A 14,022-nucleotide genomic window follows, 5' to 3' on the forward strand; every position below is an offset into this window, starting at 1 on the left:
TTTTTTTTTGGACTGAGTGTAATTACCCTCATAAGGCTGGTAACATGGCTTTATGGAAAATTAATACTCCAAAGATTTGACGATTCTTGATTAGTGTAATCACCCACATAAGGTGGAAAAACAAGGTTCTTTTTTGTAGGTGTATGATCCCCAATAATTCCTTTCTAAGGAATTGAATATGAGAACTACTACTAGTCATACTGAAAGGCATATCTAAGTTATCTAATGCATATATTCATGAGCTGATTTGATTTATACGAATGTTACTTCTTGAATCCAGAGATTTAGGATTGCAGTTAATGGCCTGATTCCCAACTGAATGATCAATTACTCAAGACTGACTTAAGACCTATTTGCTAATCTAGGGCTATTTGAATAACCAAGTGATTATTTTGCAAATAACCTTGTTTGATGAAGTTTATTAAAAATTAGGTTTTTTGGGTAAAAAGACAATAGGGGTATACATATATAATGATTTAAAAAAACAAAATAGAGGCTATTTTGGTATTGATGAGTAGATTGTGGATTGGATAGTGAGTTTATTCAGAATTAGTACAAAATAAAATGTCTAAGTAATAGTGTTTTCTGACTATAAATTTCATAATGGGTCATATTAGTGATTAAAATGATATATTTTTGTAGACTAAAAACAAACAATGCCTGGTAAGTTCTGGACTCTACTTCCTTCATTATATGGTTGCCCATGCATTTCACCATTTTTTGAGGCCCTTCAGGATTTAGTTTATTGTTATTGGGAAAACGGTCGAGAACCATTTTATTAAAAAAGATAAACCCAAGCGTCTTTACATCACTTTTGTAAGGAAGGTGAAAATACATTTCATTTCGCACAAACAAGAATGAACAACTCAAACTGAAACATTTTGAACTAAAAGAAACTACAAAACAAAAGTCTTCAATCATCTTCTCACATGATTTTCGTTCTTCATGGATTTAGTTTATGATTGAACTCAAGTAAAGTTGTATGTTGTGCCTAGCAGAGCAGCCCAGAAGATCATTCACCAGAAATGGTGCAACGAGATGACTCAGCCCCTTACACCTTGAACAATGGATGCTCCCAAAATCAGACAGGTATAGGTTTTGAGATTATTTTTTTGTAGCATTTTTCTTCCCTTGTTCATTTTAAAGAGCATAGAGGCGGATAAAACCACGAAATGCCTTTCACTTCAATTTATTTTCTGGAGATTTCCAGATTTGCCAGATTTGTCAGATTTGTTTTGGGTTGAGCCGACACAATCTGTTCCATTCTCACCGTTACGAAATTCTGAAGCTTTCCATGCCCAGAAGCAAGTTTCAAAAGGTGCTTTTGAGTTTTTCTTATTCTTTTTCTTTGGAAGCTGGAATCTTCAGTTAATTGTAGTTATTTGGAGCACCTTAACTAGCCATTGTTTGATGTAGGATTATTTGGGATTAATGTCAAATAACCCAAATATCCCATCAACAATTTACTCATCAATCACATCATCAAATCTTCAACCAGAAGACCTTAATTTTTCTCATTATATATTTACATTCTCAATGCCTTTTTACCCAAATATCCTAATTTTCAATAACCTACATCAAACAAAGATTTTTGAAAATAACCCTAGATCAAACAAGACCTATTGTCTAACAGACCAGCTACTATTGGTCTCAGGTTATAGCTCTACAGTTACACCGCTGACCAGCAATGGCAGTGAAGGGAGTCATAATGAGTTCTCTAATGGTTATGCCATACGTAGCTTTGCCCGTGAAAACAATGATTATGCTTCAGCATCCCGAGTCAATATGCAACATAATCATTTGAAGGATGATACCATATATCACGGCAGGCACTTGGAAGGGGAAGGTGGTTCTCAGTGTATGTTTCTTATAAAGCTTTAAGTGTTTGTTCATCTCATGCATAGTTTGCTTATTTAGAATGGAAGAACTGACTCATTTGCTCACTTTTTAGATAAGTCCCAGAATACATATGAGATGGAGATTTCTGCTGAAGTGAAAGACTCGGTACCGACAGAAAATTTCGCCCCCTTGGATGAATATGACAGTTTCAAACTTCATGCTGGTGAAACATGGCCCATTATTAATGATGTGATGGAGGGGTTCCTAATGGATAATCAGTTTTCAAATGACGCTATTCTACCAAAGATTTCACGGGAAGAAGTCAGTAAAGGAGTCTTTCAGGTTCCTATGGCGAGTTCTGCTGATGCAAACATAACTGATGCACAACTGAAGTATGAGGAATTTAGGCATTCAGTACCAACATTTAATGATAGATTCCTAAATGCACCTTTTCAAACATTTCCTTCTACTTTTCCAAACATGTCTAATGAGGCTCAAGCTAGATGTATGAAGGTTGAAAGAAAGGATGAAATGGATGGACACCATTTTTATGTTTCTGAGAGTGTGTCTGGTTTTGGCAACAAGTATATATCAAGTCCGATGTTTCCTAGTGATTTTTCATGCAATTCAAGTGAGAAGCAAGATACAAAATTGTTCTCCAAAAGTGCTAGCCATTCTGTTGATATTAACTTAAGTCATACAATTCCCAGTTTAAGTACTGATGGTTGTTCACTTGATGCAATGACCCTAGAGAAGTCCTCCATGTTGCCTTCTATCTTAAGAATGAAGCATACAAGGCACATAAAGGATGTAAATGGCAGTACTAATAGCTCTCACTTTGAAAAACTGAATAGTAGCTCTCACTTTGTCAATGATTCTGACTTGTGTATTATTGAAGATGAGGAAGTTTCATGTTCAGCTACATCTTCAGCGAATAAGAAATCCATCATTGTTCCCCCAAATTCTACATCTATTGAGCCTTTAAACCACTCGGGGATTGCAAGTGCAAGGGTTAAGCCAAATGATGAACGCTTGGTATTTCGTGCTGCATTACAGGTAAATTGTTTTCTGTTATTACTGATCTCATGTGTATTTAAGAAAAAAAATGTACATTCAAGGTGTAGAATGTAGTTCTATTTAGATTGCATGGAATTATTGTTTTGCATTCTATGCTATTGTTTTGCAGTTTAGTATAAATAGGTTGAGTATCAAAGTGGACTACTTTCCTGGCAACAAAATGCATTTAAAGCAATTTCAGTAAATACTACTGCTCCTGTAACTAAAATAAATTTGACACACTTTATGAAAGTTTTGGTAATTGAAAGGGACTTCATCATAAATATTTGTTTTACAGTTGTTCTTATTTAGTTTATCTTACTCATAAAATGCTCGTGAATACAGAGGATAACTTCGTAACGTTATTCTTATTTATGTACACAAATGTATGAATTATAAATTTCCTTGTAATGCTCTTGAAGATTCACTGTATATATGCTGAACAAAACAATCTCCAGCAATACAAGCTTATTTTGTTATCCTTTCAGAATATGCACCACTCAATTTCTATTTCCTTCTTTTTTGAATTTAGGAAGCTAGCACGATCTCCATAGGCATGACCTACATTTCAACTTAAGGGGTTCTGGGAATCGACCCCGTGACTTTTTGTCTTTTAGGCACAACTCTTTCCACTTGAATTACCCTAGTGGGTTAACTCAATTTCTATTTCCTGTATCTAAAAACTTTGTGAAAATGTTGCATGGAAAATGTGTAATTTTAGGCCATATAAGCAATATACAAGGCTTCTTGAGAGGTTTATTATTGTGTTTGTAACTCCCATAAACAAAGAGGCTTAGTATTGTGCTTATAACTCCCATAAATTATTGTGGGTTTAATTCTGTTGTTATTGCAGGATCTTTTTCAGCCAAAATCAGAAGCTAATCCACCAGCCGATCTTTTAGCAGTTCCTCTTCTTAGACATCAGGTTAGATGCCTTAGCAAATCTTTTGAATTCCGTGGACCATTAAGAAAATACAACTGGTTACCACCATGTGCAATATCACCTAACAATCTTATTTTTTCTATTTAGCGAATTGCCTTATCTTGGATGGTCCAAAAAGAGACAGCGAGTCCACATTGCTCTGGGGGAATTCTTGCTGATGACCAGGTTAACATTCTGTGTGGTTTTAGTAATAGTTTTTCCATTTTAGTTCCTAGAAATTTCGAGGGTCAAGGTCATCTTCAACCACAATCTCTATTTTTCATACTCTTTAGAGTACAACAATCTCTATTTCAAAATCTTCTCTAACTCATATACTTTATTTTCAAAAATCTTCTCCAACTCATATACTCTATTGTTTTTTTACCAAATTCTTTATTTATTCTATTTTTCAACTCAATCATTATATATATATATATATATATATATATATATATTATAATAAAATTTATTCAAGGATGGCATTTTCGTAATTATTGCATACTTTATTTCAATCCTTCACATAAACAAATGATACTCTAAATCAATGTAGCAATCTCTAAAATAGAGTATCCATATAAAGCACGGTTGGAGAAGATAACATACTCTACTTTGAAGATATTCTCTATAATGAAGACCGGTTGGAGATGCCCTTAGAGCTTGTTTGATGTAGGGTTATTTGAAAAATATTGTTTCACGAAAAAGTGGATTATTTATTTAGGGTTTTGTGAGTTATATGACTTAACGTATCATTGTATTTAATATTTAAATGTTAAAAAAATATAGTAATTGTGATTTGGTATTTTGGTTGATTATTTGAATGATTTATTTAAATAACCTTTCATCAAACAAGGCCTTAATGTGTACAATCCTTCTAAAACAGGGTCTGGGGAAAACAGTGTCAACTATCGCGCTCATACTTAAAGAGAGGGCTCCACCTTCCAGTTTTCAAACTAATGACTTGAAGCACGGGCAAGTTGAAACCCTAAATCTTGACGATGATGACTCTGTCGCTGAGGTTCATGGTCCAAAACAGGATATCCAGTCATCTCAAGTGCGTCCAAATGGAAATGATAGTTCAAGAAGAAACACATGCACATCTAAGAGAATAATTGGTAGGCCAACTGTTGGAACCCTAATAGTTTGTCCTACTAGTGTCCTAAGACAATGGGCTGAGGAACTGAATACTAAGGTGACTAGCAAGGCTAAACTCTCTGTTTTGGTTTATCATGGAAGCAATCGAACTAAAGATCCTCTTGAGTTGGCCAAGTACGATGTTGTTCTTACAACATATTCAATTGTGAGTATGGAAGTTCCTAAGCAGCCTATTGCTGATGAAGATAATGATGATTCTGGAAAACGTGACAGCTATTCATCTGGTATGAAGAGAAAATATCCTCTTAAGCATAAAAAGGAAATAAAAACTGCATTGATGGAATCTGAAGCCCGTCCTTTGGCTCGTGTTGGTTGGTTCAGAGTTGTATTGGACGAGGCTCAAAGTATAAAAAATCATAAAACTCAAGTTGCTCGAGCTTGTTGGGGTCTTCGTGCTAAACGTAGGTGGTGTTTATCAGGGACCCCTATCCAGAATTCAATTGATGATCTTTACAGCTATTTCAGATTTCTCAGATATGATCCATATGCTGGGTATAAATCTTTTTGTTCAGCTATAAAGGTGCCAATTACAAAAAATCCTAAAAAAGGATATAAAAAGCTTCAAGCTGTTTTGAAAACTGTAATGCTGCGGCGCACAAAAGGTAACATATTGGACTTTGTGTTCTTAAGCCTATGTTTTTTCCTTATTCAGTACTTATTAACATGCTAGTTACTCGCTCAGTGTGGTAAGAGTCTAGAACTAAGAGGTTATGGTAAGAGTCTAGAACTAAGAGGTTACAATCTTGACTAAAGTGGGAAGTCTTGGCGGTGGGATGTTGTGCTGGCCTCTTCAAGGAAAAGAAACCCACATTATATTAAACCTAAGATTATTTTAAAAAATTATAAAAAATAAGTGAACTAAGATTTTTTTGTTTCCACGTTTATAACTAGTCTTGTTATTGAAAATGATAATTGGTTTTAAATTAAATTCTTTAGGAATCTTGGAGGCACATTTGAGGATGTTTAGAATTTTCATTCAATGTCTGTCTTATTATGGTCTTTGGTTTACACGATTTTTATTTGTTGCATTCCTCCTTTTTTTTGAGGTAGGAGGGAAAGTGGGTATATTAGTGGCTCCATTTGAAAATACTTATTGATGGAGAATTACCAGATACGTTTATTAGAAACAATCAATAAATTTAGGAATCTGTTTATGACTAAGTCATAAGTTATGTTTTTGTAGGCCTTTTCAATTGGCATATTTAGTCTCTCAAGAATTACAACCTTTTACACTATTTTAATGCTAACATCTGGTTGGAACTTATTGGTACACATTCTTTTATAGGCACACTTCTTGATGGAGAACCAATCATCAACTTACCACCTAAATCAGTGCAATTGACAAAAGTGGATTTCACGAAAGAGGAGCGTGGGTTCTATCACATACTAGAAGCTGAATCACGAGCTCAATTTGCAGTACGTGTTTAGTTTCAAAACGGCAGCATTTCTTTCTAATTGGTTCGAGATAAGTTGTCTTATGTTTCTCTTGCATGACTCTCTTGTTCTTGTTTTTCTCAGGAATATGCGGCTGCTGGAACTGTAAAGAAAAACTATATTAACATATTATTGATGTTGTTAAGACTCAGACAAGCTTGTAATCACCCTCTGCTTGTCAAGGATAATTTTAAAGCTTCCTCTCTCTGGAAATCATATATTGAGATGGCCAAGAAACTTCCTCATGAGAAGCAGATCAGTCTTCTGGATTCATTTGAAGCTTCAGCAATTTGTGGCTTATGTAACGTATGTGTTTCTTTCTCATTGGATATTCTAGTATTTATTTTGTTTTCAGTCCAAATGCATTTTTGGTAGTTTCTAGCACCTACTTTTTGTACCAGGGATCAGTACTGTCTGGAGAAATGAATCTTAGGCCTTGTTTGATGAAGGGTTATTTGGATTTAATTCAAATACTCCCTGGTTAAATGAATAAAATATCTTTTGTACTTTAGAATCTTATAAAAGTAAGGGTATTTTTAGTGTTTTAACTCCAAATAATCCACTTTACATCAAACACGATATTTCCCCCCATAAAATCGGATTATTTCAAAGAACTCTATCAAATAAGCTCATAATCTTTTTTTCCCCTCATTAGATGAGATCTTTTATCTTCGATTTTCCACTTCTTATAAAACAAGCCACTGCCTTTTCTCACGTCTTTTTTTTTGGCAAAAAGGAAAAGATTATTGTACTAATAATGAAATGGATTTACAAAATTTTAATGAGTTGCTGAGTATGATCAGTTCTCATTTTCAAGAACAAAAATATACATCATAAATTCATCCATCGAAATAGACTAATCAGCTACATTGCCAACAAGCGTCGTGGATAACGTCCAATTTTGTGAGGTTGTTCGGATTGCTTTCACTCTACATTGAATCACCACATTTGAGTAGAGTTTTTTCCATACTTCATCATCTCTCCTTTTTGTCTTGTTGAAATGTCTAGCATTTTTTCATGTCCTTGATTGCAACTTAAAATCTGAAATCAGTCGTGGGTTTGCTTGGGTAATTGAGAGTACCACTTTTTATTCATTAATTTAGGCTCAATCCACTAGAAGTTGTCTCCACTTGAAGAGAGCAGGATTGCTCATCTTATAGGTTTTCTTTGTTGAACATACATGGAGTTGTTTGATGTCATTATTTGAAATTACTTCCAAATAATTCAACGTCTAATCATGAATCAACAATCTACTCATCAAACACATCATTCAAATCACCCACCAAAATACCCTCTAGTTAAAAAAATTATATATCTTTCCATCATATATTTTTACCCTTAATATCTTTTTTACCCAAATAATCCTAAATTACCTACATCAGACAGACAAGGTTATTTGAAATAATCACTTATTTATTCAATTAACTCTATAGATCAAACAAGGCCATGAAGTTCCTTGAATTTATCCCACAGAAGTTAAGATGGAGCAATCAATCACCTTGCCTCTAATGTTGTGAATTTCAAATTGTTATTTGTAATCCTGTTAGATTATCAATGTAAGCCTGCTAGATTTACTTTAATAACTTTGATAGATTAGCATTGTTTGGCTATGAAGGAGTGTACAGTAGCATTTTCTTAAATAACCTCAAAAATCTCTCAATTCTATTTTTAGTAGGCTGTAACATAAAAAAGCATTTCTGTTCCATTTTCTAGGATGCACCTGAAGATGCTGTCGTTACAACCTGTGGGCATGTTTTTTGCAATCAATGCATCTCTGGACATCTCATGGACGATATTACCCAATGCCCAAATACTAACTGTAAAGGTAAAGTAAGTTCATCTTCAATATTTCCCAGAGCTGCACTCGAAAGTTGTATCTCAGAGAATTCCCATCAAGACACCACACTCGATATTATTAACTGTTCAAAAAATTCTGAGGAGCTTGGGCCAAGCTCCTGGTGTGGATTGTCTGGATCCTCTAAGATTAGGGCTGCTCTTGAGGTCTTGGAATCACTTTCTAAACCGTCAAATGATATAACCGAAACTGGCTTATTGGAAACTATTGACCAAGAAAGTGGTTTGAAGGGGGATTCTAGAAAGCCGGGTGAAAAGGCGATTGTTTTCTCCCAGTGGACAAGAATGCTAGATTTGCTTGAAACTTCTCTGAAGAATTCTTCAATTAAATACAGAAGACTTGACGGAACAATGTCTGTTCAATCAAGGGATAGAGCCGTAAAAGATTTCAATACTCTGCCAGAGGTTTGTGTTGTAAATATTTGTTTTTCATCGAATTATGTTTATAAATGAATCCAAGCATGACTTTTAGTTCAATCCTGGTTAAACAGGTGACAGTGATAATTATGTCTTTGAAGGCAGCTAGTCTAGGATTAAACATGGTTGCAGCCTGCCATGTTCTTCTTTTGGATCTATGGTGGAACCCTACAACTGAGGATCAAGCAATTGATAGAGCTCATCGGATTGGTCAGACCCGACCTGTTAAAGTATTGCGGTTGACTGTCAAAGATACAGTTGAAGACCGCATTTTGGCCTTGCAGGTATGATTCCGCCCATTTATTCAATAGAGGTTCTAAAATATTGCAATCCATGAAAATGGAAGGTTATAGATATTGGTTTGATTTCATTTGGAAACTAAAACTTACTCAAACACAGATTCACATAATTATTGGTATTTCTCATTCGGATCCAGTATAGAAACAAGAAGTGTTTCCAAATGTATCTGAATGAAGTTTGCCATGTTTTTGCAGCAAAGGAAGCGGAAGATGGTGGCATCTGCTTTTGGGGAGGATGAGAAGGGTTCGCGTCAAACTCGTCTAACTGAAGAAGACTTGAAATACCTATTTATGGCTTGACTCGATCCATGATGGGCTAGATAGACACACTACAGGTTGGGGGTCCTTTTTTTTTATTTCTCTTCATTATTATGATTATTATTCTTCAGGTTAGAGAGCCAGCCACCAGCAAACAGGAATATTTTTTTTTTATTATTAGCAAATAGAAAGCCACATATCCTTATTTTAGGAGGCAGTTGAGACTATTTTTATCATATCCTTGTATTATAGAGAAGTTGTGAAGAAAAGAAACAAAACAAACAAAGAAATAAATATATATATGAGATTCTTTTGCTCCCTCCTCCATCCCCGATTATCTTCATCTTCTCCTTTTTGTATGTATAAACTACAAATCGATGTTATGATTTTTGTTTGTTCGTTCGACCGAGTTTGAATGAGAAAATGTCAATAGCTTTGTAAATTTGTGAGGTCGTCTTATATTTAAGTCATCAAACTGGTTTAATCCCAAATCAATCAAGCACTTATGTTAATATTCATTATGCCTAGTATTCAGACAAAATGAACATCTATGAGATATCACAATTGTAGTTATATAACATAGTTGTGAAACAAAATCAATTACAAAATCAATAAATTAACTGGGATTACAAGAAAATTAAATTTGCATTATAATAATAAAAGTCAACTTGAGTGGAATCTATAGTATTGGGTGTTTAAAGAGAAGGAAGTCAATAAGACCATATCCAATATCCAACCCACAAGCCCATTCTCAAACCCAAAATGGAGTAAACGTCACATCAAACAATAATTCATCTCTAACCCAAAAACCTATTTTCAAGAATATTATTAGAATATTCTTTTTTTACACTAACTTTTTAACCTTATTAATATTATCTATAAATTTATCAATTTTACATATTTAACCTCAATTTTTTTCATTCATTTAATAATATTAAAATAAAATTAAATATATATATCAATAATTTATAAACAACAAAATAATTCAATAATACAAATAAATAAACAAACATATTATATTAAAACAAACCTATTAAGTAATTTTTATGTTTATTTGTATAATTTATAATTAGAAATTTATAATTTATAAAATTTAAGTTATCAAATATAACGTAAAAATATAAAATAAATTAGATAAAATTTCAAGTATAATAAATTTAATAATTTAATTATACATTTAAAAAATATTATAATTTTCTATCTTAAAAATAAAAAAAATTAAGTTTAAGAATTAATTTATATGAATAGAAATTAAAAGTTATTAAAAAAAATAAGTCTAAGAGTATTTTTTAAAAATGACAAAAAAAATGGTGTAAATGAATAGTAATTCTGCATATATGTTTTTTTTGGAGAGTGTGAATTCTCATTATGGGATTGCATTTGGCGTCCGGTTAGAGCAAAATTTGCGTTTAAGTTTGCGTTTGACGTCCGGTTGGAGATGCCCTAAGAACGGAAATTATTTACAACCTATTCACACTTCAATTAAAAACAAAAAGTAACATATTTAAATTTATTTTATTTTACTTTATTATCTTCTTATATATATTATTTTAGTTGAAATTATTTCAATTAGTGATGTAAATTTTGTATTTATTTGTAAATATCATAATAATTTATAATTTAATAATTAATAATAATATATTTTAATTAGTATATTAGAAAATAAAATTATTATTTATATATTTTTATTTCAAATATATATATATATATATAATTAAAAAACAAAAATTAACATAATACTAACAGTAAATGTAACAAAATAAACACTTTTTATAATGGATTATTCTAGATGAACTAATGATAGTTTAGTGAACTAGTCTAAATAAACTTATTTCTTTTATTAAAAATTTAATTGTATAAAAAAAGAGTGATAGAGAGAGGGAATTTGGTGAGGGAATGACTTGTCATCACCTTCATTGGTTGAAAAATGTAAAAATGAGAGAAAAAAGAGAAAACAGAGAAAATAGATAAATTATTTGATTTTTTCAGCGAATAAGATTATGTCAAATCATTCCCTTACCAAATTCCCTCGCCTAATCATTTCTCTAAAAAAAATGCGATTTTTTTTTTCTTTTATATCCTATTCATTTTCAATCAACCAACTAAAACGAATATAAAGAGACACGAATTTTAGCATATAAAACTCTTCAACAAGAGTAAAAACCATGAGACTTATCACTTATAATGATTTACACAATGTTATTACAAATTAAGATTTATAAAATAACAAATTTCTTAAACTTTTAAAACAACACTATCATTAAAAATGAAATCTATCTTTAACATGGTGAAAAAATTAAACTTTTTTTTATTCTTAACATCTGCCTTCATCAAGGTGAAGTCAGGATTTAAAATCTACTCCGAAATCTATCCAGACTATTTTGATAATAATATCAAATAAATAAACAAAATAAACCAAGTGTCACTATCACTGGTACCTTTTAGCGACATAAAATAATCAATAGTGATCGTAATTTACCGTCATTGTTGTCAAATACATACCAAATATTTTGAACTATCCGGTCGGGCAGCCTTCTATTTGGATCCGCCCCGGGCCTTCATCTTCTTGTTCTTATATCTTTTTGGTTTATTGTCTCTGTGCCTCTAGAAAACCAATGTTTTGCTGTCAATTATATAATATGTAGTATAATATAGTTCATGAGCTAGACACCCAACAATAATATCAAATTAAGTAATTAAATTCAAATTCAAATCTTATTATTATGAATCAAAATATCCGTCCATAAATAAATGTGGCCATAACTCATAATCACCATAGCCTTAATTTGTGACTATTAGAAATTTGCAACAATGAAAATATTATTCCCTTAGAAATTTGTGTTCATAATTTAGCCACAATGTTAGTCACTAAATAAAATTATAATCTAACTTAACTAAATTATAATTTAATCCAAATTACCTACATGACCTATTGTTGTTTGGGTGGTACATTTTTTAATATATTTTCAATATATAAATATATAATATAAAAAAGGGTGAAACTTGCCAAAATGATCTGCACTCCATTTAAAATTCAATATCAATATCATATATACTACATTTTTTATTATTAAGAATTATATATTTATTGAAATCTAATTTATAGAATCATCACATCACTCCATTTAAAATATCATATCACTCCATTTAAAATTCAATTCTACAATTTTTTAATAAATAAAAATATGCATTAAGCTCGCTTAGTTAATTTGTTAGGTATGATTGCGTTGAGAGATGAAACTGTTTGTTACACATTTATTCTCGTCATTCCAATTTCTATTTTTAAGGATATTTGTTTAAACCATATAGATTAGTAGCACTTCGAGAGAGAAATGAAACTCAACGGACCAAGTCTCGATCCTATTGATAATGTGGGCCAACATAATTTTAAAAGTCAGCCTGGCCCGTTAAGTCGTTGGTCCGTCGGGTACAATGGACTCATATTTAGTATCAACAGAAGTTAAGATCTCGGTCCATCAGGCAACGTTGGGCCATACAACCAGGCTTACGACATTTCATAAATTTTAAATTTAAATATAAGTAGCTTATTTGAAATGATTAAATTAAGTAGTTTACACTTGCACAAAACTCTATGTTAAATTTTTTTAAATTTCTCGAGTGAGAACTCCTTTCCCTAATTTTTGTAGGTCAGGCTCCTTTTCTTCCTTTATCAAGGTCTCCTTTTTGTAATTCTTTTTTTGAAACATTAATATCATTGCAGATCGGATTTATACGCTCACGGGACTTGAGTTATTCCTAAAGATTGTTCGTTATTGTTTTGTGGACTTAGGCGGAGTCACTTCTTCCAGTTTCGTCCAAAGTGAAGCGAAATCATGCCCACAATAATTTCATTTCTAAATCTAATCCGAGTGGTGGCAAATTTATGAAAATATTTAAAATAGTATTTATTTGTGTAGTTAGTGGGATGAACTAAAAGTATGGTTGATACTCATTTCATTTCTTTTCTTTCTTTCTTTTTTAATTTTATAAATATAATGTATTTTATTAGTTGATAGATCAATAAGAAAAGAGTATTTTATCTTCATCATTCTCTAAAAACTCACATTATTGTTTGTTTAGATTGTCATGCGGCTCTAATTTGTTTGATGATTACATATCGATGTTCAACGTTTGATTCTTCGAATATACCGTTTTTGTTATTTGCGACATCTATATAACAATTGTACGTGTCTAGCGTTGTATATATATTTTTTAACATTTATCTTATAATGTTTTAGCCCATGTTGTATTAGTGTTTATATTATTTGCTTTCAATAAGTTCTAGATTAATATATATATATATTAATATTAAAAAAATCTTTTTCATATTTGAATTAACCAAATTTGTTTAATTTGAATTAGTCTAAGGTTTGTCCATTAAGTTGCGGATAGCCGGGCATACTTAGTAAGATAAGGCATTTTATTGTATCCATGCTCTTGCTCTTTATCTTGGTTTAAGAGATGATTTGTTTATAAAAAACAAACTATTAAGTTACACTATTATATTAGTTTAAGTGTGATAAAACTTATATTGGATCTTCCTAAAACAAATATTATTATATAGAGTTAAACCCTCTTAAAACAAGTATTATTTTTCTTGAATAATATAACTAATTGAATGTATCAATATATTAATATCACCTAATAAATATAAATAGGAAAAATATTTATTTCAATTGAGTCAATAATCTAGGAATACAATAGGAATATATCATAGAGTAAACCCACGAGCTAAGGCATCCCACCTCAAGACAACCCATTTAATACATAAAATGTGTAACATAATGGTTT

At 31.6% G+C, this 14,022-nt stretch overlaps 1 protein-coding gene across 1 annotated transcript; it reads left to right on the plus strand.

Annotated features, from left to right (window-relative positions):
* Window positions 1-995: 995 nt before the first annotated feature.
* LOC124932000 (helicase-like transcription factor CHR28) lies at window positions 996-9,556 on the plus strand. The gene is made up of 12 exons (XM_047472594.1): window positions 996-1,089; window positions 1,211-1,318; window positions 1,655-1,858; window positions 1,952-2,895; window positions 3,749-3,820; window positions 3,926-4,003; window positions 4,698-5,571; window positions 6,255-6,385; window positions 6,488-6,709; window positions 8,117-8,662; window positions 8,749-8,958; window positions 9,169-9,556. The coding sequence occupies exons 1-12, from the start codon at window positions 1,026-1,028 to the stop codon at window positions 9,271-9,273; spliced, it is 3,558 nt and encodes a 1,185-aa protein (XP_047328550.1). The 5' UTR covers window positions 996-1,025; the 3' UTR covers window positions 9,274-9,556.
* The last annotated feature ends 4,466 nt before the right edge of the window (window positions 9,557-14,022 follow it).

This window comes from Impatiens glandulifera, chromosome 3 (genome assembly GCF_907164915.1).
Source record: "Impatiens glandulifera chromosome 3, dImpGla2.1, whole genome shotgun sequence".
NCBI lineage: Eukaryota > Viridiplantae > Streptophyta > Magnoliopsida > Ericales > Balsaminaceae > Impatiens > Impatiens glandulifera.

Coding starts and splice junctions, on each gene's coding strand:
- LOC124932000 (XM_047472594.1), top strand. CDS start 1,026: ATGGTGCAACGAGATGACTCAGCCCCTTACACCTTGAACAATGGATGC. Junction 1,090..1,210: donor ATGCTCCCAAAATCAGACAG/GTATAGGTTTTG, acceptor GGAGATTTCCAG/ATTTGCCAGATTTGTCAGAT. Junction 1,319..1,654: donor CCAGAAGCAAGTTTCAAAAG/GTGCTTTTGAGT, acceptor TATTGGTCTCAG/GTTATAGCTCTACAGTTACA.